At 53.0% G+C, this 27,572-nt stretch overlaps 1 protein-coding gene across 1 annotated transcript; it reads right to left on the bottom strand.

Annotated features, from left to right (window-relative positions):
* Positions 1–2,219: 2,219 nt before the first annotated feature.
* Positions 2,220–21,824, bottom strand: TUBB3 (tubulin beta 3 class III). Its single transcript, XM_075576842.1, has 4 exons — positions 21,709–21,824; positions 9,994–10,102; positions 8,763–8,873; positions 2,220–7,067 (listed from the first exon to the last, which is right to left on the bottom strand). The coding sequence occupies exons 1-4, from the start codon at positions 21,763–21,765 to the stop codon at positions 5,995–5,997; spliced, it is 1,350 nt and encodes a 449-aa protein (XP_075432957.1). The 5' UTR covers positions 21,766–21,824; the 3' UTR covers positions 2,220–5,994.
* Positions 21,825–27,572: the final 5,748 nt, after the last annotated feature.

The following is a 27,572-nucleotide window of genomic DNA, read 5'->3' as shown; positions in this document are numbered from 1 at the left end:
GAGTGTCAGGTGGGTCCTGCTATGTGAACGCACACAGTTGGATCCACTTATTGCAGGAATGGCCAACTCCAGTCCTCAATGCCCCCCCAACAGGTCAGGTTTTCATGATATCCCAGCTTCAGCACAGGTGGCTCAATGGAACTGAGCCTCTGAGCACCCTGCGCTGAAGCTGGGATATCCTGAAAACCTGACCTGCTGGGGCAGTTTTGAGTAACCTTGGTGTCACTTTTGAACTACAATCTACGTCGTGTGCGTCGATACCCAGTGTGCTGTGTCTTCTATCCAGCGTTCGTGCCCGGGTGACGTATCATTTTATACGTGCACACAATAAATAGACTATATATATTTTTACAAAAATGTGCCCATGTTTGATTATATCTACACTGGCGACACACTTTATTCGAGCTCGGCTAGTCCCACGAATTCGGGTATACCCGGGTGTATTGAGGTTTGTGACTGTTTTCTGCCCGAGTGCATTGAGGTATTTTCCAGGCAGGGATTAAAGCATTTTATTCCCGCTGGCTGCAATACTGCACAGTATATATATATATATATATACTGCATTACAATTCATGAATTTATGCCATCTGGTAGACACGCGAAGCATTGCAGCCTATTAAATCCTAATCAATCATTTAACAGATCAGCCGCCCATCAGCCAGGCATGAACCCAGGCTGGGAAGGCAAACACAACGGGGCTTGTCAGAGGTGAGGAGCGGCGCATTCCAGGTATTTGCCAGGTACATACTGGGTATTTGCTCGAATAAAGTGTGTCGGTGCAGTATTGTGACAGAGTCACTGGCTCAGTAGGCTGGAATAGTGAATGGAGAGTCGCTGCAGCCAGTTCACAGAGTGTTAATCTCCTCAGACAGAAGGAAGCACACCTGCAGCCTAATTAAGCAGGAGGCCTGAGAGACTACAGGTTTAAAAGCAGGAAGTGACACACACACACAGGGAGCTTGTTTTTCCACAGGAAGGTGGAGAGAACTCTCCCGGCTTGGAAGCCGTAGCAGCTGCTGCTACTCTGGTCCCCAGTCCTGCGAGGAGCTTTGCTGCTGGGACCCCAACCCAGGATAAAGATAAACATTGCTGCGAGGCTGGACACAGCCTGCTCCCCGGAACCGTGTTCCTGTTTGCTGTTGGAGCTGAAACAGATAAGACTTTATTCTTATTATGCTTATTGGTTATCGTTTGTGTAGCATGTTTTGGGCATGACCAGATTAGCTGGCTGTTCTGTTAGTAAGGGCTCAAGAAGTGAGTTAGTGTCCCTAACGGGACTAGGCTTTAATTTGCAAGAAAGTAGTTTCTTAAAGGGACTGTGCACCCGTACTTATTTTGGTTGTGGCTAATAAACCACTAGTGTTTAAAGTTTCCCATCGTGTCAAGCGTCTTACTGACCCCGCCGCGAGGCTGTCCTGCCACACTATATAAAGAACTATTTACAGTGCTTCCTAAACACCTCCGGTCTTTGGGTACTGGGAAAAACCACGGGCCTTATATAAAGCATTGCTAAAGGAAACGGTTATAAAAATGATGCGCAGAAGGGTAACAAATGAATGCGTCTCCGTGCGCACACCCGTGTAGAACGGATTCTCGTGCGAGGGGCATCAACGGGTTTTCCCACAATTAAAAAAAACAAAAAAAAAAGACACCAGTGGTTGGAGTTAGAGGAAGAGATTGCATGTTCTCCGTAGCACACATGTCATCTGTAGCACACATGTAAATTGTATGTTTATATTAAACTACAAGTCTGGGCACCAGGAATACAGCAAAACTGTCCATCAACTTTGTCGTTAAAGAGAAATTAAAACAATTCTTGATGCGTGTGTCAGTGCACGTGCTCCGAGGGATAGAACATGAATAATGACTCCCTGTGGGCAGACAATTCATTTGGGAGGGAAATTAAAGCATTGCACTTTTTCAAAATGTGTTTATACTACAGCCCTGGGCTGTCCAACAGGTCAGGTTTTCAGGATATCCCTGCTTCAGCACGGGTGGCTCAGTCAAAGATTGAGCCACATGTGCTGAAGCAGGGATATCCTGGAAGGTGGTCCGCGAGGACTGGAGTTGGCCACCCCTATCACAGCCCCATATAGATCTAGAACTCGGCTTTCATTGGAAGGGGATTACAACCCCTACACGTCTGCATGTACATTCCATATCAGACCTTTTCTGGAATATCAGCAAGTTCCGTAGTTAGAAGAAGCCGCGCTCACAGGTTAGACAGCAGGAGGTTTTATTTGTTATTTAAAAATAAATAATCCGATAAAACAGACATAAAAAAAATAAAAAGCACAAAAAAATAAATAAAACCCCTGGACACATACAAATGGTAAAAACACAACGTAAGGTCTGGGAGGGACAGGGTTAATGCCTCTTGCTGCCAGAGGTTTGTGCAACACCCCTCGGTGTGACCCAACAGTAACCGCAGCTCTCGCCCCACAAGTGCGCGCACAGTAGCGAGAACACGTTTGTGAACCCCAGTGATAATTACCTAAATTCCATCGTTTTTCCATGATAACCTTCTTGAATCAAAACTTATCTTAAATATTCAATGGTTTATATTAACCAATTTCGTGTCTTTGGATACATGTATAAATAAGTAATGAGTAATTAAGTGTCAGATTATGTGCAAAAGTAAGTGAAACCCAGATTATCAGATAAATTAAAGGGGATAAGTAGTATCAGGTGTTTAAATAATTTAGGTAGATCTTCAGGGGTGCGTTTGGGAGGCCCCACCCCATCTGAAGATCAAACATTTTGTACGTTTGGTCTCCACCATACAAGTGTGTGGAAACATCATGCCACGATCAAAAGAAATCTTACAGGACCCCAGAATAGCCGTTACAGATGCTCATCGTGCTGGAAAAGGTTACAAACCCATTTCTAATGATTTGGGGCTCCACCAATCCATGGTCAGACAAATAATCTACACATGGAGAAAGTTGAAGACCACGGTCGCTCTACCCAGGAGCGGTCGTCCTACCAAAATCTCTAAGAACAAACCGGCAAATCACCCAGGAAGTCACAAAGAACCCGAGAGTAACATCCAAGCATCTGCAGGCCACTCTCGCCCTGGTTAATGCGAGTGTTCATGACTCAACTATCAGAAAAGACTGAACAAGAATGGTGTTCATGGAAGGATAACCAGGAGGAAATAACTGCTCTCAAAAAAGAACATTGCTGCCCGTCTGAAGTTCACCAAAGAGCACAGAGATTATCCACAAGACTTCTGGAACAACGTTCTCTGGACAGACGAGTCAAAGGTAGAAATTTTTGTCCTCAATAAAATGTTGTTTGGAGAAAACCAAACACTGCATTCGAGCAGAAGAACCTCATCCCAACCGTCAAGCATATTGGTGGGAATGTGATGGTTTGGGGCTGCTTTGCTGCCTCAGGACATGGTGTAAGGATCCGGGAGTCACACCGCCCTCCCGCCTTACCTCCGCCCGCAATCAGGGGTTCCGCTCCCTGCAACTCCGTCGGGACCCGCGTCCACCGCCAGCAGCACTGCGCGCATCGAAAACACTGCCTAATACTGAAGGGGAAGGTCCTGCCTCCAGGTTGCGCCTGTGCACAGACAGCGTCAGCGCACACTCCGCATCAACTAGCCTCATCAGTGATTCAGCTAGCACCTGTCTCCTGCACCACTATGCCCAATCCCTGCTTGCGCCGAGGACGCACCCCCACTCCGCCTCCACCTCTCCCTCATATTTGCTCAGCTGTGCCACTGGCACACTGGCTGAGCATAATCATAGTTGCATTGTGTTTACCTCTTCTCTGCCTCCAGTCTTGCTGTTCCTCGCTCTGTGTACCGACCTGGCTGCGCTTTTGGATTCCGCTCTTCCGTACACCTGACCCCGGCTATCTACGACAATCTGCACCTCTCCAACCCTGACCTCGGCACTCGGCCAACAACTATTCTCCTCTCTCCAGCCCAGGCCTCGGCTAATAGTACCTGCAACGATCCGTACCTCTCCAACCCAGACCCTGGCAAGTATATAGACTACCCGTACCGTTCCAACCCCGACCAGCCTACACTGCAGACGTGCCCCTGTGGCTGTGAGTGGAGTTGCTATCCATGCACACCTCAGTCCCGCCTTGTTTGTGGTGAGCACACCGTGACACATGGACGGATTGCCATCATTGACACAACCATGAATTCTGCATTGTATCAGCAGATTCTAGAGAAGGCTGTCAGGTCATCCGTCCGTGAGCTGAAGCGAAAATGGGTCATGCAGCAAGACAATGATCCTAAACATACTGTGATGATTGGGCTTCGGCCCCGCCCCCATGACGCTTCCTGTGACGAGATGGGTGACGCACGCCGCGCTGCCAGGTTGGGGCCACCACACGCATCGTGTCGCGATGCATGACGCACTACCAAGACGGGGGACCCGCACGCACCGCCCCTGTGACATCACGGGTGATGCGCATCGCACAGACTACACGCAGGCACCGCACGGCTCTGAGAAGTCTGGCTCACTCTAATTATTCCTCACCTGCTCTTCTCCCCGCCCCGGCCTATCAGTGGACTGAATATATCCGAGGGGCGGTTCTCATTCATTACTCTGCAGCCTTGTACTAACCAGCTATTGGCTACCTGCTCCGTAAGTGCTCAGCCAACCCTGCTGCAAGTTGGCCGAGCATAAACTTTTGTTTATGTAACGAAGTGCTTGCCCCAAGCACCCTGCTGTCGCCTTGTTTAACCCTTGCCTTCGGCTTGTACCGGGACCTCCGCCTTCTCTGATCCCCGACTTCGGCTTGCATTTGGACTTCTACCTGCTCTACTCCTGGACCCCGTCTCCGCACTACGACTATCCGATCTCTCCAACCCTAGACCACGGCAAGTACCACGACCATTCTACCATCTCCTACTCTGACCCAGCTACACGACCTTCACTCCGGACTTGGTTGCAGGTCAGTGGTTACCAACATCCCCACCTCAGCCTCGTGGCCCTGTCCTGTTTGTGGTGAGCACACGTGACACATACAAGCAGAGCTGCAGAAGAAATTCTGCGTTTTAGAATGACCTAGTCAAAGTCCGGACCTAAACCCCTTTGAAATGTAGTGGCAGGACCTGAAGCGAGCTGTCCATGCCAGGAAGCCCTCAAATGTCAGTGAGATTAAGCAGTTCTGTAAGGAGGAATGGGCCCAAAAATTCCTGAAACCCGATGTTGAAGTCATTGCTGCTCAAGGGGGCGCCACCAGGTACTGACTCTAAAGGGTCACATACTTTCTCACACATGGATATTGAATGTTGAATCATTTGTGGATAAATAAATGTTGAAGTATCATGTTTTTGTGTCACTTGTTTGAGCAGGTTATCTTTATCTATTATTGGGGCTTAGATTAAGATCCAACAACATTTTAAGTTTGAAATATGTGAAAATTCTAAAGGGTTCACAAACTCTCCCCACTGTATACTGTGCTGTACACTCATATCCCAGAAACACAATGCCTCACACTGTCTACACATTTACCACTGCCTCATTTAGATTGTAAGCTCTTCAGGGGAGAGATGGTCTCCAGCCCATGTTTACTTTGTCCTATCCCCACTTCCACGTTCTAACCCAGGGGTAGCCAACTCCAGTTCTCAACGGCCACCAACAGGTCAGGTTTTAAGGATATCCCTGCTTCCTCACAGCTGGCTCAATATCCTTAAAACCTGACCTGTTGGTGGCTCTGAGGACTGGAGATGGCCACTCCTGTTCTAAGCTGCAGAAACAAGGCAACACAGTGAACATGCAAAGCAATGCACGGATCTGTACGCCTTGCACCAGCATGGAACACTGTTACAAAGTGATCGATGCACAGCATTCTATCACAGGCCCCTATGGCAGCAAAGAGTTAAATAAAGGGAGAAGGGGGGAGTATAGGTTCCGATCCTGAAGGTTACATTTAACCCTAACTCATGATGATACAGCATGACTGGGATTTCTACACATGGGGGTACTAAAGCTGGGGTCCTTGGCTTCGGGACGGCTTGCTTCGTTACTTCCCATGAGCTTCTGATTCCTCCTCATCATCTTCATACATCTCCCCCTCTTCCTCCGCTGTGGCATCCTGGTACTGCTGGTACTCTGACACCAGGTCATTCATGTTGCTCTCGGCCTCTGTGAACTCCATCTCGTCCATCCCCTCTCCCGTGTACCAGTGCAAGAACGCCTTGCGCCGGAACATGGCGGTAAACTGCTCCGAGATGCGCTTGAACAGCTCCTGGATGGCGGTGCTGTTGCCGATGAAGGTGGAAGACATCTTGAGGCCGCGGGGCGGGATGTCACACACGGCCACCTTGACATTGTTGGGTATCCACTCCACGAAGTAGCTGCTGTTCTTGCTCTGGATGGCCAGCATCTGCTCATCCACCTCCTTCATGGACATGCGCCCACGGAACACCGTGGCCACGGTCAAGTAGCGGCCATGACGTGGGTCGCAGGCGGCCATCATGTTCTTGGCATCGAACATCTGCTGGGTGAGTTCAGGTACAGTCAGCGCCCGGTACTGCTGGCTCCCGCGGGCAGTCAGCGGGGCAAAGCCTGGCATGAAGAAGTGCAGGCGAGGGAAGGGGACCATGTTGACTGCAAGCTTGCGCAGGTCGGCGTTGAGCTGGCCAGGAAACCTCAGGGATGTGGTCACTCCACTCATGGTGGCACTGACCAGGTGGTTGAGGTCCCCGTAGGTCGGCGTGGCCAATTTGAGGGTACGGAAACAGATGTCATAAAGAGCCTCGTTGTCGATGCAGTAGGTCTCATCCGTGTTCTCCACCAGCTGGTGAATGGACAGTGTGGCATTGTACGGCTCAACTACGGTGTCAGACACCTTGGGAGAGGGGACCACGCTGAAAGTGTTCATGATGCGGTCAGGGTACTCCTCCCTGACTTTGCTGATGAGAAGGGTACCCATGCCAGAGCCTGTGCCTCCGCCCAGCGAGTGGGTGAGCTGAAAGCCCTGCAGACAGTCGCAGTTCTCACATTCCTTTCTGACCACGTCCAGCACAGAGTCGACCAGCTCTGCCCCTTCTGTGTAATGGCCCTTTGCCCAGTTATTGCCAGCACCGCTCTGTCCTGCAGAGAGAAGGAAGGAGACAGACCTTAGGATGTAAAGTAGGAAAGAGTGTTACATAACACTCCAAACACAACTACTCCAGTAGCATTGAACTGTATTACATAAGTATATATGCAGAATTTCAAGTTCATAAATGGTAAAATCTAGGAACTCTTGTGAGGTAGATATATGAAAAGAAACATAGTGCACACACCTCATAGTGTATTAAGTTTATATACTATACGTATAAATATATTTTATATATTAAATATAAGTATAAATATTGTAAGGAAAAGCCAAATTTATACTAACAATAAAAAATTGACTTTTTAAAAAAAATGGCATCCCATCCAGTGTAAATATATAACAGGATCTTGGATAAAACAGTATACAGTCTGAATGCCCCAGTGCTTCTGCACTGAGCGTTGGTATAGCCTGTAGGGCTTCTACTGCCCCCCCCCCCCCCCCTGGTTACTCTGCAGTACCCCCCGCCAGTATTCCCCCTTGCCTGCCTCTCCACTATGCATCTTGAACGGCTGCTAGAAGGGCGATCAGGGGCTGCTGTCCCTAGGACTCCTCCACCTCGTCTTTTCGTCCGTGTGTGCCTGCCGGCGATCAGCTGAGCGCGGCGCTGTGGGGATGACGTCAGCGGGGGCACCAAGTCCCCCAGACTGCTGCAGGGAGACGTCCTGGCTTCACTGGGTGTTTCTTCCTCAGGAGTATACGGTTTTATCCAAGTTTCTCTTTTATATTTACACTGGATGCGATGCCATTTTTAAAAAGTCCATATTTTTATTGGGAGTATAAATTTGGCTTTGCCTTACGATCCTTATATTAAATATAACTTATAATAAATAAACTTAATACACTGAGGTATGTGCGGTATGTTCCTTTTCAGACAATTTTAAGATGTGGAAGGACCTTTATTCTACCAGCACCAATCACATGCAAAGCCAGAGAAACCACTCACAGACATGTTTCAACCTTAATGGGTCTCAGTGTGAGGTTGGTTGTACTGCTGGCTTTGCAATTCCAAAGCCAGAACAACCAGCCTCACACGGATGAGACCCATTAAGGATGAGACCCATTAAGGGTGAAACATGTCTGTGAGTGGTTTCTCTGGCTTTGCATCTGATTCCCATGTTGTGCTTAAAAGCCGTGTTAACAGCGAGCATTAGCTTATATATGGGTTCCATGTAAAAATGGATTTCAGGCAAAAGGTGACACGGTGGTCTCATTTGCATGTCATTTCCCAGAATACCTTGCTGCAGTGGAAGCACTGTATGCGAGATAGATATATATCTCCCTATCAATCCGAAGTGACTTAAAGCATTTTTAAGAACAGTGCAACGCTGGGCATTGATACGCTACATCAGGGGTAGGCAACTCCAGTCCTCAAGGGCCACCAGCAGGTCAGGTTTTCAGGATATCCCGGCTTCAGCACAGATGGCTCTGTTTTCGATAGCCAACTGTGACGAAGCTGGGACTGATTGAGCCACCTGTGCTGAAGCAGGGATATCCTGACACCCTGACCTGCTGGTGGCCATTGAGGTCTGGAGCTGGCTGTCCCTGTGCAGCACAGGAACTAACTTCTATACTACAGGAGACGTCTGCCGCTGTAACCCTGCGATACAGGGAGGGCAGACACAGAGACCCAGCCAGTGCTGATGGAAAGGAGAGACTTTCTTCATCATGACTTTAACAGTGTCAGGTACCAAAGATAAAGTTGTCTGGTCGGAAGAGATGTCCAAAAGCCCCCGAGCGAACACTGTCCATGGTCCCTGGTTCCAAGTCCACTAGGATAGCACGGGGGACGTATTTAAGTGCTGAAAATGCAAGGGATACAATGAGTTAGTGCAGGGGCGCTCAACTCCAGTCCGCAAGCCCCCCCAGTAGGTCAGGTTTTCAGGATATCCCAGCTTCAGCACAGGTGGCTTAGTCGAAGACTGAGCTACCTGTGCTGAAGCAGGGATATCTTGAAAACCTGACCTGTTGGGGGGCCTTGAGATCCCATTAGGAGAAAGGGCTGATGTAGAGGTACACAGCTATTTCACATGTCCTGTCTGCAGTGACACTGTGCCACGGGACCCTCTCTGCAGTGACACTGTGCACTGTGACACGGGCTCCTCTCTGCAGTGACACTGTGCACCGTGACACGGGACCCTCTCTGCAGTGACACTGTGCACCGTGACACAGGACCCTCTCTGCAGTGACACCGTGCACTGTGCCACGGGACCCTCTCTGCAGTGACACTGTGCACTGTGCCACGGGACCCTCTCTGCAGTGACACTGTGCACTGTGCCACGGGACCCTCTCTGCAGTGGCACTGTGACACGGGACCCTCTCTCCAGTGACACTGTGCACTGTGCCACGGGACCCTCTCTGCAGTGACACTGCACTGTGCCACGGGACCCTCTCTGCAGTGGCACTGTGACACGGGACCCTATCTGCAGTGACACCGTGCACTGTGACACAGGACCCTCTCTGCAGTGACACTGCACTGTGCCACGGGACCCTCTCTGCAGTAACACTGTGCACTGTGCCACGGGACCCTCTCTGCAGTGGCGCTGTGCCACGGGACCCTCTCTGCAGTGACACTGTGCACTGTGCCACGGGACCCTCTCTGCAGTGACACTGTGCACTGTGCCACGGGACCCTCTCTGCAGTAACACTGTGCACTGTGCCACGGGACCCTCTCTGCAGTGGCGCTGTGCCACGGGACCCTCTCTGCAGTGACACTGTGCACGTGACATTGGATTCTTTGTGGCGCGGCTTCACGTGACATTCAAACCGTTTTGCTTTATAGGACTGGAACACTGGGAATTTCTTGTTTGCATTGCATAGTCTTGCACAAGTTATGTGACTCCAGGTGGTAACAGCATACAGACAGAGGGAGCTACCCGCCGTCCCCATGCTAATGTGACAGTCAGTGCAGGAGTAACTTACACGAGGCCTCATTGTAGTACACGCTGATCCTCTCCAGCTGGAGGTCAGAATCCCCCACGTAGTTTCCAGTGGGGTCAATTCCATGCTCATCGCTGATCACTTCCCAGAACTGGAGAAAGAGCAGAGAGAGAGGTTCAGGACCAAGCACAGATAGACATACAGGAACAGAGAAGTGTAGGGAGAAGACAGGCCAGTATATATCAGCGCAGGAGAGGAGCAGTACAGTATTTATCAGCGCAGGAGAGGAGCGGGCAGTACAGTATATATCAGCGCAGGAGAGGAGCAGTACAGTATTTATCAGCGCAGGAGAGGAGCGGGCAGTACAGTATATATCAGTGCAGGAGAGGAGCGGGCAGTACAGTATATATCAGCACAGGAGAGGAGCGGGCAGTACTGTATTTATCAGCGCAGGAGAGGAGCGGGCAGTACTGTATGTATCAGCGCAGGAGAGGAGCGGGCAGTACTGTATGTATCAGCGCAGGAGAGGAGCGCGCAGTACTGTATTTATCAGCGCAGGAGAGGAGCGCGCAGTACTGTATTTATCAGCGCTGGAGAGTAGCGGGCAGGAGAGGAGCGGGCAGTACTGTATATATCAGCACAGGAGAGGAGCGGGCAGTACTGTATATATCAGCGCAGGAGAGGAGCGGGCAGTACTGTATATATCAGCGCAGGAGAGGAGCGGGCAGTACTGTATTTATCAGCGCAGGAGAGGAGCGAGCAGTACTGTATTTATCAGCGCAGGAGAGGAGCGGGCAGTACTGTATGTATCAGCGCAGGAGAGGAGCGGGCAGTACTGTATCAGCACAGGAGAGGAGCGGGCAGTACTGTATTTATCAGTGCAGGAGAGGAGCGGGCAGTACTGTATTTATCAGCGCAGGAGAGGAGCGGGCAGTACTGTATTTATCAGCACAGGAGAGGAGCGGGCAGTACTGTATCAGCACAGGAGAGGAGCGGCAGTACTGTATGTATCAGCGCAGAAGAGGAGCGGGCAGTGCTGTATTTATCAGCACAGGAGAGGAGCGGGCAGTACTGTATGTATTAGCGCAGGAGATGAGCGGGCAGTACTGTATTTATCAGCGCAGGAGAGGAGCGGGCAGTACTGTATATATCAGCACAGGAGGGGAGCGGGCAGTACTGTATTTATCAGCACAGGAGAGGAGCGGGCAGTACTGTATTTATCAGTGCAGGAGAGGAGCGGGCAGTACTGTATGTATCAGCGCAGGAGAGGAGCGGGCAGTACTGTATCAGCACAGGAGAGGAGCGGGCAGTACTGTATGTATCAGCGCAGGAGAGGAGCGGGCAGTACTGTATGTATCAGCGCAGGAGAGGAGCGGGCAGTACTGTATTTATCAGCACAGGAGAGGAGCGGCAGTACTGTATGTATCAGCGCAGGAGAGGAGCGGGCAGTACTGTATATATCAGCGGTTGGGGCCTCCTGTTACACACCAATGGTTCACAGATAAATACACATTGCAGTATATGCCAATACCAAGCTGCTAGTATTCTGTTAGCACCATGTGCTTACGTGATGGCTACCCAACCCATGCAGTGCATTACTGCCTTTCCAGCTGCCCATTAGGACACAGTAACAGCTGGTCTTAGTACAAGCTCCGGCCGTGCTGCTGAAAGTGTTAAAGACGCAATCCACGCAGGGCGGTTTTTTTCCCTATTATTTTTTTTAACATAGGATTGAAGCAGCGGGTCTCCGTAGCTGAACCCCAATAGTTTCAGCTCCTTGGGGCCCCCTGCCCCCGGAGATACTTGCCTCCATAGGGGGCGCCGGTAGCTGCTCCGCTAACAGGGATCACATAATAGCCGCTTTCCAAAGCTCCCGCAGCCTGAGGCCCAATAGGAAGCTGTGATGTCACCCGGGGCGGCTTCCTATTGGCCCAGGTCACGCGGGAGCTTCAAACGTTCAGGCGATACCGGCGCCCGCTTTGGAGGTAAGCATTGCTGGAAGCAAGGGGTCCCCGGAACTGAAATTAACGGGGTTAAGATCCAGAAACCCCCTGCTTCAATCTTATGTAAAAAGAAATAAAAGATGGCTTGGATTGCGCTGAGCACGCGCAGGGGGCGGTCCTCTACAGCTACGGCACAGGTGGCTCAGAAGCTCAAGCCTCTGATTGAGCCACCTATGCTGAAGCAGGGACTGATTGAGCCACCTGTGCTGAAGCAGGGATATCATGAAAACCTCGCCTGTTTTGGGCTTGAAAACTGCACTTGAGCCCCCCTGCTTCTGCTGAGCCCCCCCTTTCTAGACTAGATGTTACCCCTCAACCTATCCAGAGCGTTATCAGCCCCCTGGCAGTGAAGCGGTTAAATAGCTTTGGTTGTCAGCGCCCGCTGCTCTCGCGGGAGGACAATTACAGCTGGAGAGCAGCCCGGGCGGTGGTGTAATCCCGGGGTAATTATGCAACGGGTTTAACTCCATCACTGCCGCCGCAGAGACCTGTGTACAATTAACCTCTTCCCTGCCGGAGACGCTCCAACACATCTCCTCCTGCAGGGAATAGGTTACATAGTTACATAGTTACATAGTAGATGAGGTTGAAAAAAGACGTAGGTCGATCAAGTTCAACCTGTGCTAAATTTAGACAACAGATACTTTATCCTATATCTATACTTACTTATTGATCCAGAGGAAGGCAAACAAAAAACCCCATTAAGGGGAAAAATTAATTCCTTCCTGACTCAAAGAATTGGCAATCGGATTAATCCCTGGATCAACATTCTTCCCATGTATACTTATTTGGTATATCCCTGTATACCTTTACCATCTAAAAAGATGTCCAACCTTTTTTTGAACAAATCTATTGTATCTGCCATCACAGTCTCCCTGGGTAATGAATCCCACATTGTAACTGCCCTTACTGTAAAGAACTCTTTCCTTTGTTGCTGGTGAAATTTCCTTTCCTCCAACCTTAAGGGATGGCCCGAGTCCTTTGTACTGCCCGTGGGGTGAATAGTTCTTTTGAAAGCTCCTTGTATTGTCCCTGAATATATTTGTAAATAGTTATCATATCCCCTCTTAAGACGCCTCTTTTCTAATGTAAATAAATCTAATTTAGCTAGCCTCTCCTCATAAGTTAGAATGTCCATCCCCTTTATTAATTTGGTGGCTCTTCTCTGCACTCTCTCTAGTTCCATAATGTCTTTTCTTAGGATTGGTGCCCAAAATTGTACTCCATATTCAAGGTGTGGTCTTACTAAAGCTTTGTAAAGGGGCATAATTATGTTTACTTCCCTTCCACCCATTGCCCGTTTGATGCAAGATAAGATCTTGTTTGCCTTTGCAGTTACTGCATGACATTGGGCACTATTGCTAAGCATGCTGTCTACAAGCACTCCTAAATCCTTCTCCATCAAGGATTCCCCCAATATATCTCCATTTAATTTGTAAGTCGCCTGTTTATTCTTGCATCCAAAATGCATAACCTTACATTTATCTGTATTAAACCTCATCTGCCTTTTACCAGCCCACGTTTCCAGTCTCTCCAAGTCCTTCTGGAGAGAAATTACATCCTGCTCTGATTCTATTACCTTACACAATTTAGTATCATCAGCAAAGATGGAGACTTTGCTCTCGATCCCATCCTCAAGGTCATTAATAAACAAGTTAAGGTTAAACACTCAAGGTAAAAAGCAGGTGTGCCAGTACCGATCCTTGCTAAAAATGGCACATTTCCAAAATGTGGAAACAGGCAACCACTGGCTCCAGGACACCGCATCTTACCGACCTACTCGGAAGCCACGGCTACCATCTTACTGACCTACTCAGAAGCCACGGCTACCCCCTCTGCCTCCTCTGAAACCACCACCTCCAAACCTGGGAGGTGTACGAAAGGAGGTACTATAAGCACACCCAGAGGGGTAATGTCAGAGGCCTTCAGCATCCAACCCTCCATCTAAGGAAATTCAATTGCAAGGCTCTCCGCTGAAGCCATCCTTTATTCTACGCGTGGAGGTGACCATCTACAATAAAGGTCACCTCTCTGGACATGTGGGAGGTGGTGGAAGATGTTTTTAACCCCTTCCCTCCCACATGGACCTGCACTGCATTGCAAAGTATCACAGCCCCCCCCCCCCCCCGACTTGATGGGAGAGGTGGGTCGCAGACTCTTCTAAAGAGCTGACCGACTGAGCCCACGCCACTAAGGATCTGTGTACAGGCCTCGCCAGGCGGGGGGCGAGTGCGTTTATCTAGAGGAAGAGCAGCTGCCATGCACCAGGAGGGAGGGCGGAGAGACACAGGGAAGAGATGGGAGGGAGGGCGGAGAGAGACAGGGAAGAGATGGGAGGGAGGGCGGAGAGAGACAGGGAAGAGATGGGAGGGAGAGCTGACCGACTGAGCCCACGCCACTAAGGATCTGTGTACAGGCCTCGCCAGGCGGGGGGCGATTGCGTTTATCTAGAGGAAGAGCAGCTGCCATGCACCAGGAGGGAGGGCGGAGAGACACAGGGAAGAGATGGGAGGGAGGGCAGGCAGAGAGAGACAGGGAAGAGATGGGAGGGAGGGAGGGCGGGCGGAGAGACAGGGAAGAGATGGGAGGGAGGGCGGGCGGAGAGAGACAGGGAAAAGATGGGAGGGAGGGCGGAGAGAGATGGGAGGGGGGGGGCGGGAGAGAGACAGGGAAGAGATGGGAGGGGGGGCGGGAGAGAGACAGGGAAGAGATGGGGGGCGGGGGCGGGAGAGAGACAGGGAAGAGATGGGGGGCGGGGGCGGGAGAGAGACAGGGAAGAGATGGGAGGGGGGGCGGAGAGAGACAGGGAAGAGATGGGGGGCGGGGGCGGGAGAGAGACAGGGAAGAGATGGGGGCGGGGGCGGGAGAGAGACAGGGAAGAGATGGGGGGCGGGAGAGAGACAGGGAAGAGATGGGGGGTGGGAGAGAGACAGGGAAGAGATGGGAGGGGGGGGCGGAGAGACGGGAGGGGGGGGGAGAGACGGGGAAGAGATGGGAGGGAGGGCGGAGAGACGGCGGAGAGACGGGGGAGAGACGGGGAAGAGATGGGAGGGAGGGCGGAGAGACGGGGAAGAGATGGGGGGGGCGGAGAGAGACAGGGAAGAGATGGGGGGGGGCAGGAGAGAGACAGGGAAGAGATGGGGGGGCAGGAGAGAGACAGGAAAGAGATGAGGGGCGGGGGCGGGAGAGAGACAGGGAAGAGATGGGGGGCGGGAGAGAGACAGGGAAGAGATGGGGGGAGAGAGAGACGGGGAAGAGATGGGAGGGAGGGCAGAGAGAGACGGGGAAGAGATGGGAGGGAGGGCAGAGAGAGACGGGGAAGAGATGGGAGGGAGGGCAGAGAGAGACGGGGAAGAGATGGGAGGGAGGGCAGAGAGAGACGGGAGAGAGACAGGGAAGAGATGGGAGGGAGGGCGGAGAGAGACGGGCGGGGAGGGAGGGCAGAGAGAGACGGGCGGAGAGAGACAGGGAAGAGATGGGAGGGAGGGAGGGAGGGCGGAGAGAGACAGGGAAGAGATGGGAGGGAGGGAGGGAGGGCGGAGAGAGACAGGGAAGAGATGGGAGGGAGGGAGGGAGGGAGGGCGGAGAGAGACAGGGAAGAGATGGGAGGGAGGGAGGGAGGGAGGGAGGGAGGGAGGGCGGAGAGAGACAGGGAAGAGATGGGAGGGAGGGAGGGCGGAGAGAGACAGGGAAGAGATGGGAGGGAGGGAGGGAGGGAGGGCGGAGAGAGACAGGGAAGAGATGGGAGGGAGGGAGGGAGGGAGGGCGGAGAGAGACAGGGAAGAGATGGGAGGGAGGGAGGGAGGGAGGGCGGAGAGAGACAGGGAAGAGATGGGAGGGAGGGAGGGAGGGAGGGCGGAGAGAGACAGGGAAGAGATGGGAGGGAGGGAGGGAGGGAGGGCGGAGAGAGACAGGGAAGAGATGGGAGGGAGGGAGGGAGGGCGGAGAGAGACAGGGAAGAGATGGGAGGGAGGGAGGGAGGGCGGAGAGAGACAGGGAAGAGATGGGAGGGAGGGAGGGAGGGCGGAGAGAGACAGGGAAGAGATGGGAGGGAGGGAGGGAGGGCGGAGAGAGACAGGGAAGAGATGGGAGGGAGGGAGGGAGGGCGGAGAGAGACAGGGAAGAGATGGGAGGGAGGGAGGGAGGGCGGAGAGAGACAGGGAAGAGATGGGAGGGAGGGAGGGAGGGCGGAGAGAGACAGGGAAGAGATGGGAGGGAGGGAGGGAGGGCGGAGAGAGACAGGGAAGAGATGGGAGGGAGGGAGGGAGGGCGGAGAGAGACAGGGAAGAGATGGGAGGGAGGGAGGGAGGGCGGAGAGAGACAGGGAAGAGATGGGAGGGAGGGAGGGAGGGCGGAGAGAGACAGGGAAGAGATGGGAGGGAGGGAGGGAGGGCGGAGAGAGACAGGGAAGAGATGGGAGGGAGGGAGGGAGGGCGGAGAGAGACAGGGAAGAGATGGGAGGGAGGGAGGGAGGGCGGAGAGAGACAGGGAAGAGATGGGAGGGAGGGAGGGAGGGCGGAGAGAGACAGGGAAGAGATGGGAGGGAGGGAGGGAGGGCGGAGAGAGACAGGGAAGAGATGGGAGGGAGGGAGGGAGGGCGGAGAGAGACAGGGAAGAGATGGAGGGAGGGAGGGAGGGCGGAGAGAGACAGGGAAGAGATGGGAGGGAGGGAGGGAGGGCGGAGAGAGACAGGGAAGAGATGGGAGGAGGGAGGGAGGGCGGAGAGAGACAGGGAAGAGATGGGAGGGAGGGAGGGAGGGCGGAGAGAGACAGGGAAGAGATGGGAGGGAGGGAGGGAGGGCGGAGAGAGACAGGGAAGAGATGGGAGGGAGGGAGGGAGGGCGGAGAGAGACAGGGAAGAGATGGGAGGGAGGGAGGGAGGGCGGAGAGAGACAGGGAAGAGATGGGAGGGAGGGAGGGAGGGCGGAGAGAGACAGGGAAGAGATGGGAGGGAGGGAGGGAGGGCGGAGAGAGACAGGGAAGAGATGGGAGGGAGGGAGGGAGGGCGGAGAGAGACAGGGAAGAGATGGGAGGGAGGGAGGGAGGGCGGAGAGAGACAGGGAAGAGATGGGAGGGAGGGAGGGAGGGCGGAGAGAGACAGGGAAGAGATGGGAGGGAGGGAGGGAGGGCGGAGAGAGACAGGGAAGAGATGGGAGGGAGGGAGGGAGGGCGGAGAGAGACAGGGAAGAGATGGGAGGGAGGGAGGGAGGGCGGAGAGAGACAGGGAAGAGATGGGAGGGAGGGAGGGAGGGCGGAGAGAGACAGGGAAGAGATGGGAGGGAGGGAGGGAGGGCGGAGAGAGACAGGGAAGAGATGGGAGGGAGGGAGGGAGGGCGGAGAGAGACAGGGAAGAGATGGGAGGGAGGGAGGGAGGGCGGAGAGAGACAGGGAAGAGATGGGAGGGAGGGAGGGAGGGCGGAGAGAGACAGGGAAGAGATGGGAGGGAGGGAGGGAGGGCGGAGAGAGACAGGGAAGAGATGGGAGGGAGGGAGGGAGGGCGGAGAGAGACAGGGAAGAGATGGGAGGGAGGGAGGGAGGGCGGAGAGAGACAGGGAAGAGATGGGAGGGAGGGAGGGAGGGCGGAGAGAGACAGGGAAGAGATGGGAGGGAGGGAGGGAGGGCGGAGAGAGACAGGGAAGAGATGGGAGGGAGGGAGGGAGGGAGGGCGGAGAGAGACAGGGAAGAGATGGGAGGGAGGGAGGGAGGGAGGGCGGAGAGAGACAGGGAAGAGATGGGAGGGAGGGAGGGAGGGAGGGCGGAGAGAGACAGGGAAGAGATGGGAGGGAGGGAGGGAGGGAGGGCGGAGAGAGACAGGGAAGAGATGGGAGGGAGGGAGGGAGGGCGGAGAGAGACAGGGAAGAGATGGGAGGGAGGGAGGGAGGGCGGAGAGAGACAGGGAAGAGATGGAGGGAGGGAGGGAGGGCGGAGAGAGACAGGGAAGAGATGGGAGGGAGGGAGGGAGGGCGGAGAGAGACAGGGAAGAGATGGGAGGGAGGGAGGGCGGAGAGAGACAGGGAAGAGATGGGAGGGAGGGAGGGCGGAGAGAGACAGGGAAGAGATGGGAGGGAGGGAGGGCGGAGAGAGACAGGGAAGAGATGGGAGGGAGGGAGGGCGGAGAGAGACAGGGAAGAGATGGGAGGGAGGGAGGGCGGAGAGAGACAGGGAAGAGATGGGAGGAAGAGATGGGAGGGAGGGAGGGCGGAGAGAGACAGGGAAGAGATGGGAGGGAGGGAGGGAGGGCGGAGAGAGACAGGGAAGAGATGGGAGGGAGGGAGGGCAGAGAGAGACAGGGAAGAGATGGGAGGGAGGGAGGGCGGAGAGAGACAGGGAAGAGATATGAGGGAGGGAGGGCAGAGAGAGACAGGGAAGAGATGGGAGGGAGGGAGGGCGGAGAGAGACAGGGAAGAGATGGGAGGGAGGGCAGAGAGAGACAGGGAAGAGATGGGAGGGAGGGCAGAGAGACAGGGAAGAGATGGGAGTGAGGGAGGGCAGAGAGACAGGGAAGAGATGGGAGTGAGGGCGGAGAGAGACAGGGAAGAGATGGGAGGGAGGGCGGAGAGAGACAGGGAAGAGATGGGAGGGAAGGCGGAGAGACGGGGAAGAGATGGGAGGGAAGGCGGAGAGACGGGGAAGAGATGGGAGGGAAGGCGGAGAGACGGGGAAGAGATGGGAGGGAAGGCGGAGAGACGGGGAAGAGATGGGAGGGCAGAGAGACAGGGAAGAGATGGGAGGGAGGGAAGAGGTGGGAGGGAGAGCTAGGGCAGAAGGAGCGGATCACCGAGTAAAAGCACTCACCCTGTAAACAATGACAGAGCTTGAATCAGGGGAATCTGGTTCGATTCCTTTGACCTTGGGCGACTCCTTGTGACCTTGGGCAAGTCACTTTATCTCCCTGTGCCTCAGGCACCAAAATTAGATTGTAAGCTCCTCTGGGCAGGGACGGTGTCTAAAAATTCCTGCGTACCATGCGCTATACTGTAATTGTGACGCAACTGCGAGTTCCATTGGGAGAAAAGCTTTATATGAAACAGTTATTAGATAAATCCAGGGGACGGGTGAATCAGAGTCATATAGAACAGACTAAATAATGCTGGAGATTCAGGGCAGAGGCCGCAGTGTTGTTCGTTTGGATCGTTTTAAATGGTAGAGAAGGAAATCCTACACGCTTTGTCCTTGTTGTGCAGGGACATGCGGTGCCTCCGCCCTTGTCAGCAGGTGCCCCCATTCTGCATGAACACAAACCCCCAGAGACCAGGTGAGGAGGAGCTGTGGGGCCCCTGTGTGGTCTCAGCTGCTACCCCTCCCACCCCCCCTCCCGGGGGCAGGCTGCAGTCAGACAGGCAGATCCCCTGAGCCAGGAGATGGCCCATGTCTGAGGGATGATCAGCAGCCTCTGTCTGTCCCAGCGGGTATCAGAGGATGTAACAATTCTCCTTGTGACGCAAGAATCTCCTGTCTGTATAATCCGTGCTCAGGCTGGTTTGTTCCCCCCCGAATTCAGTGTGCTCCGGTTTCCTTTACACCAACACAGGGGTTGGCCAACTCCAGTCCCACCAACAGGTCAGGTTTTCAGGACACCCCTGCTTCAGCACAGGTGGCTCAATCAGTGCTGACCTCTTGGTGGCCCTTGAGGACTGGAGTTGAACACTGCTGCACTAACAGGACACAATTTGAACAAGTCCTGTCTGCAGAGCGCTCATTCCAGGATGTCTGCTAGCTCAGTAATGTAATAAGTGCAGATAACCCCCCCACCCACACCCCACCCCCTGGGAGGGGGCGCAGAGGCGTTGGGAAGCAGTCACTGCAGAGATGGCGTGGCACAGCACTGCTGGACAATACAGGTCCGAGTACAGGCACAAAACCGAATAGCACAACGGCCGGCAGTGGGGCGGCTCCTGGCCTGAGATATGGGGTTCCCTGCCGCTCCCACTCCTTGCCGCGGCACAATGGCTACATGCTCTGTCCCTGCGGAGAGATACTTGGAGGCTTCATTAGCCACCGACTAATCTGCAAGAGAATACGCCCTAATCACAGGGTCCCCCCTCCCCTCCGGGCTGACAGACACCCCTCACTGCCCCCTCCTCTAGCTGCCCCACAGATCCCTCCTATTAAATGGGATTTGCACTGTGCTGCCTCAGTCCTCTGTAACCCCTTCACTGCCAGGGACCCGGCAGGACAACCCTCCATCAGGAATTAGAATTGACACTTGTAACCCGGCCACGGAGCAGATGTCTTGTCCAGAAGGCATGGAGGTCCCCCCGAGAAGTTCACCCCTTCACCGCCAGGAACATATTACGAGGCGGAGCTGCAGGTGTCACCCGAAGGGATTAGAAGGAGTGATGGGGCGCGAAGACAACGCTGTACAGTATTGTTCTTTTCACACGGACTAATCGCACAGGCAGACACAGGGTATACAACACAGGCTGACTGATTATCACAACGCACAGCCGCACTCATCTCATTTACATGATATCCAGACATAGATCCACTTCCCAACTGCACCCGCACAAAGCTGTCTGTCCCTGTGTCCCCCTCTCCCTGGGTGCCCCTGTGTCCCCCTTCCCCTGGGTGCCCCTGTGTCCCCCTCTCCCTGGGTGCCCCTGTGTCCCCCTCTCCCTGGGTGCCCCTGTGTCCCCCTCTCCCTGGGTGCCCCTGTGTCCCCCTCTCCCTGGGTGCCCCTGTGTCCCCCTCTCCCTGGGTGCCTCTGTGTCCCCCTCTCCCTGTGTCCCCCTCTCCCTGGGTGCCTCTGTGTCCCCCTCTCCCTGTGTCCCCCTCTCCCTGGGTGCCTCTGTGTCCCCCTCTCCCTGTGACCCCCTGTCCTTGTGGTCCCACTCCGCTTCCCCCTGCAGATATGAGCTCAGCCTTTGTTCATCTGCTGCAGTGATGGGTGTGGCTCTGCCACAGATCCGCTGTCCAGGCTCCCTCCCAGCAGCTCTCATCACAGGGACAGCACCTGTCACCCCCCCACACACCCTTATCGGCAGATACTCTGAGGCCTCCTACTAAGAACGCAGAGAAACCCCCCCCCCAGCACTCTGTGCAGCCACACCAGGGGTGAGTAATGTGGACAGCAGGTGTATGGAGTTACAGGGACCCAATATTTGGGGGGGAGCACCGGCGCTTATATTTGGGGGTCTCCTGCTCTGTGGCTGTGTTTTTGGGGTGCAGTGATTTGGGAAGGCATTTGGGGTGCACATGGCCTTTCTTGGGGGTTTCCCATGGGTATATTATATTATATTATATATATATATATATATATATATCTCATTAGGTATTTATAGAATATATGTGGGGGTGTATAGAATATAATTTGTATGTAGAATATGAGGGTGCACAGGGTACTACTATATTGGCGGTGCATAGAATACATATAATATATGGGGGTGCAGAGGGTATTATGATACAGGGGGTGTATGTATTTATAGTATTTTATTGGGGGTGCAAAGAATAAGATAAATAGACTATGGGGAATATATGGGGGTGCACATGGTATTATGATGGGAGACGCAAAGAGCAATATATAGGGATAGGGGTATTATGATATCGGGGGATTCACAGAATATAATATGGGGGTATTAGGACATCGGGGGCATAGAGTAATATATACAATGTGTGGGCGTATTCTCATGTTGGGGGATGCATAGAGTAGTATAGAATATATGGGGGTGCACAGGGTATTATGATATTGGTGGGGTGTAAAGAACAATATATAGGGGTATTATATTGGGGCTGCAGAAAATAACATATATAGTACCTTGGCCCCGATCTGGTTGCCGCACTGGCCTGCCTGGATGTGCACGATCTCCCTCATGTCTCTGGCTCTGGCTGCGCACACAGGAGGAGGCGGCTCCGCTGCACGGCTCTTTTATATACCCAGCTCCGTGACGTCACCGGCCCGGGCGGCCAATCACAGCCAGCCTGCGAAACACTGCAACATCCCTGCAGCATCAGCACCGGGGCCGCGCGGGCACGAGGGGACGGGAGCGCGCACAAACGCAGCACACACGGGCGCGGGCGCGAGGGATGCGCGCGCATAGGAGGGTTCTGTGTCTACGTCACTGCTGGAAACAGGCAGAGGGGACCTGCCCCCCCTCTCCACCCCAGGGGGTGTATATACCTGGGTGTGTATGGTGAGGGTGTATATACCTGGGTGTGTATGGTGAGGGTGTCTATATGCCTGGGTGTGTATGGTGAGGGTGTCTAGATACCTGGGTGTGTATGGTGAGGGTGTCTAGATACCTGGGTGTGTATGGTGAGGGTGTATATACCTGGGTGTGTATGGTGTGGGTGTATATACCTGGGTGTGTATGGTGTGGGTGTATATACCTGGGTGTATATACCTAGGTGAGTATAGTGTGGGTGTGTATGTACCTGGGTGTGTATGGTGAGGGTGTATATACCTGGGTGTGTATGTGAGGGTGTATATACCTGGGTGAGTAAAGTGAGGGTGTATATACCTAGGTGAGTATAGTGTGGGTGTGTATGTACCTGGGTGTGTATGGTGAGGGTGTATATACCTGGGTGTGTATAGTGAGGGTGGAGATACATGGGTGAGTATAGTGAGGATGTATATATCTGGGTGAGTATAGTGAGGGCGCATATACCTGGGTGTATATACCCGAGTGTATATAGTGAGGGTGGAGATACATGGGTGTGCATATACCTGGGTGAGTATAATGAGGGTGAGTATAGTGGGGGTGTATATACCTGGGTGTATATAGTGGGGGTGTATATACCTGAGTGTATATAGTGAGGGTGGAGATACATGGGTGTGTATATACCTGAGTGTATATACCTGGGTGAGTATAGTGGGGGTGCATATACCTGGGTGTATATACTTGGCTTTGGGGCCGATACCTTCTACAGACACACTATTACAGAGCTAGGCCCAAAGAACATTACTGGGGATCTCCAAAAATGAGAACCTCGAACCCTTGACCACAATACCACTCAGCATCAATATACAGCAGGGCCCCGGGTATACGGCGGGTTCCGTTCCAGAGGCCCACCGTATAGTGAAAATCGCCGGAAAGCGGATCCTGCGATTTTCAGTGCTGCGCATGCGTAAACCGGCATTTTCGCCGTTCTGCGCATGTGCGACCTGCGGTCTGCGCACGCAACCGGTGATCTGCGGTCTGCACATGCGCGCCGGGCGCACCCGCCCGTTCTGCGCATGCGCGATTTTAAATTCAACATGGCAGCCCCCTTCTCGGTGCCGCCGTATCAGCGGATCGCCGAGAAGCGGGGCCCTGCTGTATAGAGCTACTCTGCGGCATTATACACAGCTACTCTGCAACATTGTATGTATATATTTATATATCTCCCACAATGTACTTGGTGCTTTACAAATAGAGAAATAATACAATCAGTGCAACAAACAAAATCACACAATAGGAAAGGAAATCCCTGCCCCGGAGAGCTTACAGTCTAAATTATTATTCAGAGATACTCCACACCATTATACAATGCGCCCTATCTATTTCAGGTATGTAAATAAAAGATGCTCTCAGATGCTGAGCTCTTCTCTAATCCACCTCCACCCCCCACACACCCCGCCCAACCGCACCCAGCCAGGACAAAGCATCCTTCAGGGGATTGGGAAGGGGGGCAGAGGTGGAGCTGCTGCTAATGAGCGGTGTCTGCCTGACACTGGAGGCTGTGGGATGTTCCCAGGGGCAGGGAGATGAGTCACATTTGGGAAGGGGGCGAGGCAGATGTTTGGGGGGGATGGGAGGAGGGCAGAGCTGATGCTCCCAGTATTCCTGAGTCACGTTGTTGTATCCTGTATGAGGCAGACAATGCCCGCCCCGCCCGCTCTCTCGGACAGTGGGGGGGTGGTACCCGGGGGTATTTCCTGGCAGATCCTTCACATCTCATCCTTTTTGATGCCGGAAATATAACATAATATATACAGTATATCAAAATAAATAATGTGTACAGCAGAATGCCACCTGTATGTGTCGACTGGTGTGTCTATATCTGAGCGGAGATGTGTGCAGTGCAGTGTACATGTGTGTGTACGTACGCAGTGCAAGTGTGTGTGTGTGTCTGTGTATGTATGCGGTGCAGTGTACGTGTGTGTATGTATGCGGTGCAGTGTACTACCTGGTTGTGTATGTATGTGGTGCAGTGTACTACCTGGTTGTGTATAAATGTGGTGCAGTTGCTCAGTGTATTTATCTGTGTACATGCAGTACAGTGTGTGTGTGTTTGTGTGTATGTATATATATTTAATATATATATATATATATATATATATTTAATATATATATATATATATATATATATATATCTCGCACAGTGTAGTGGATATACCTATATATATGCGCAGTATGTATATCTTTATATAGTGCCCACAGTGTGCTCAGCACTTTACAAATGAGACCATACAGTACAGGAAATTATAATGCAATAAACAAAATCAAACTATAGGAGAGGAAATCCCTGCCCCGGAGAGCTTACAATCCAAGCTGTATGTTGGGAGACTTCCAGAGACAGCAGGTGAGGGAATAAGTGCAGGAGATGGCCGTGCTTGGACCCGATAGTGGTGGTGAGCGACTGTGTGTGTGATAGAAGCCATGCTTCATTTCAATAGGCTGGAGGTGAGCAGAGGTGAATGTTAAGGAGATGGGAAGGGAAGGCGCTGGGTGTATACGGCGTGTGAGGGAGTTCCGCAGTGACGGGGCAGCGAGGGGAAAAGGTTTGAGGCGAGAGAGAGAGCTGCAGAAGTGAAAGGGATGGAAAGGAGATAGTCATGGTCAGAACGCAGAAGAAGCGCAGGGGCATAACAAGAGTTCAGCGCTGATACGCAGGGAGGAGCAGGTGAGTGGAGAGGATTAATGCAGCTACTTTCCAATATGTAAACGTGACGATGTATAATTCTACATTCTTACCTAAGCTGCCAATCGTTTGTTGCTCCTGTTATAAGTCTGTCAAAATCCGGATTGTGTGCATAAGGCTACGCTAATAGTGCCGGCGCCGGTGACGGTGACGTCAGGCTACGCTTATAGTGCTGGCAACGGCGATGCGACAGTGACGTGAGGCTGCGGTCACTGGAAAAATCAAATAGAGATGACTTCCAGCTATCGCGACCAAGCAGTGGTTCCGTCACGTCGCGCTTACTATAAGCGCATGCGACGGCGGCAGTGCATTTGTTTTGACGCGACATCGCATCGCTGTCACTGGCACTATAAGCGCAGCTTATCACGATGGCTGCTTCAGTCAGTGTAACTCAGCAGCTACAATGTATCTTATATTACTAAGGTAACATTATCTACTGTTACAGTTAACAGCTCAAACTGTTTGGAACATTTGCAACAAATTATCCCAAACAGCAAAGTGTTGCAAAGATCTTGCACTCAGGGCCGCAGACAGATTTCCCGGGGCCCAGGACTCGAGTTACAACCGGCCTAAGTAGTAAATTCCTACTTACCTCCACAAAGAAACTAATAAGGTTAGTTTGGCACGACCTATCCTTCATAAATCCATGCTGACTGTTACCACCTGCTGCGGGCTTCCCCCTCTCCCACTCTGTGCGGGCCTCTCTCCCTCACTGTCCCACGCCGGGCCTCTCTCCCTCACTGTCCCACGCCGGGCCTCTCTCCCTCACTGTCCCACGCCGGGCCTCTCTCCCTCACTGTCCCACGCCGGGCCTCTCTCCCTCACTGTCCCACGCCGGGCCTCTCTCCCTCACTGTCCCACGCCGGGCCTCTCTCCCTCACTGTCCCACGCCGGGCCTCTCTCCCTCACTGTCCCACGCCGGGCCTCTCTCCCTCACTGTCCCACGCCGGGCCTCTCTCCCTCACTGTCCCACGCCGGGCCTCTCTCCCTCACTGTCCCACGCCGGGCCTCTCTCCCTCACTGTCCCACGCCGGGCCTCTCTCCCTCACTGTCCCACGCCGGGCCTCTCTCCCTCACTGTCCCACGCCGGGCCTCTCTCCCTCACTGTCCCACGCCGGGCCTCTCTCATACCGGAGCGCAGGTCGACTTCAGAGAGAGGCCCGGCGTGGGACAGTGAGGCTGAGAACCCGCTGCGGACGGTCGTGCGCGCGAGCCACCAGCCCCTACTTCCTGCCTGTCTGTACCCGCTGCCTCCTTCCGGCCAGGTAGGATATATCTGTGTATACACACGGTGCGGAGGATATATCTGTGGTGCGGAGGATATATCTGTGTATACACACGGTGCGGAGGATATATCTGTGTATACACACGGTGCGGAGGATATATCTGTGTATACACACGGTGCGGAGGATATATCTGTGTATACACACGGTGCGGAGGATATATCTGTGTATACACACGGTGCGGAGGATATATCTGTGTATACGCACAGTGCGGAGGATATACCTGTGTATACACACGGTGCGGAGGATATATCTGTGTATACGCACGGTGCGGAGGATATACCTGTGTATACACACGGTGCGGAGGATATATCTGTGTATACACACGGTGCGGAGGATATATCTGTGTATACGCACGGTGCGGAGGATATACCTGTGTATACACACGGTGCGGAGGATATATCTGTGTATACGCACAGTGCGGAGGATATACCTGTGTATACACACGGTGCGGAGGATATATCTGTGTATACGCACGGTGCGGAGGATATACCTGTGTATACACACGGTGCGGAGGATATATCTGTGTATACACACGGTGCGGAGGATATATCTGTGTATACGCACGGTGCGGAGGATATATCTGTGTATACACACGGTGCGGAGGATATATCTGTGTATACACACGGTGCGGAGGATATATCTGTGTATACACACGGTGCGGAGGATATATCTGTGTATACACACGGTGCGGAGGATATATCTGTGTATACACACGGTGCGGAGGATATATCTGTGTATACACACAGTGCGGAGGATATATCTGTGTATACACACGGTGCGGAGGATATATCTGTGTATACGCACAGTGCGGAGGATATATCTGTGTATACACACGGTACGGAGGATATATCTGTGTATACTCACGGTGCGGAGGATATATCTGTGTATACACACGGTGCGGAGGATATATCTGTGTATACGCACGGTGCGGAGGATATATCTGTGTATACACACGGTGCGGAGGATATATCTGTGTATACACACGGTGCGGAGGATATATCTGTGTATACGCACGGTGCGGAGGATATATCTGTGTATACGCACGGTGCGGAGGATATATCTGCGTATACACACGGTGCGGAGGATATATCTGCGTATACACACGGTGCGGAGGATATATCTGCGTATACGCACGGTGCGGAGGATATATCTGTGTATACACACGGTGCGGAGGATATATCTGTGTATACGCACGGTGCGGAGGATATATCTGTGTATACGCACAATGAGGAGGATATATCTGTATACGCACGGTGCGGAGGATATATCTGTGTATACACACAGTGCGGAGGATATATCTGTGTATACGCACGGTGCGGAGGATATATCTGTGTATACGCACGGTGCGGAGGATATATCTATGTATACACACGGTGCGGAGGATATATCTGTGTATACACACGGTGCGGAGGATATATCTGTGTATACACACGGTGCGGAGGATATATCTGTGTATACACACAGTGCGGAGGATATATCTGTGTATACGCAC

The sequence above is a fragment of the Ascaphus truei genome, chromosome 19 (genome assembly GCF_040206685.1).
Source record: "Ascaphus truei isolate aAscTru1 chromosome 19, aAscTru1.hap1, whole genome shotgun sequence".
NCBI classification, from domain to species: Eukaryota; Metazoa; Chordata; class Amphibia; order Anura; family Ascaphidae; genus Ascaphus; species Ascaphus truei.
Note: the sequence above shows the minus strand (reverse complement) of the source record. Positions and strands in the feature narration are given on the sequence as shown.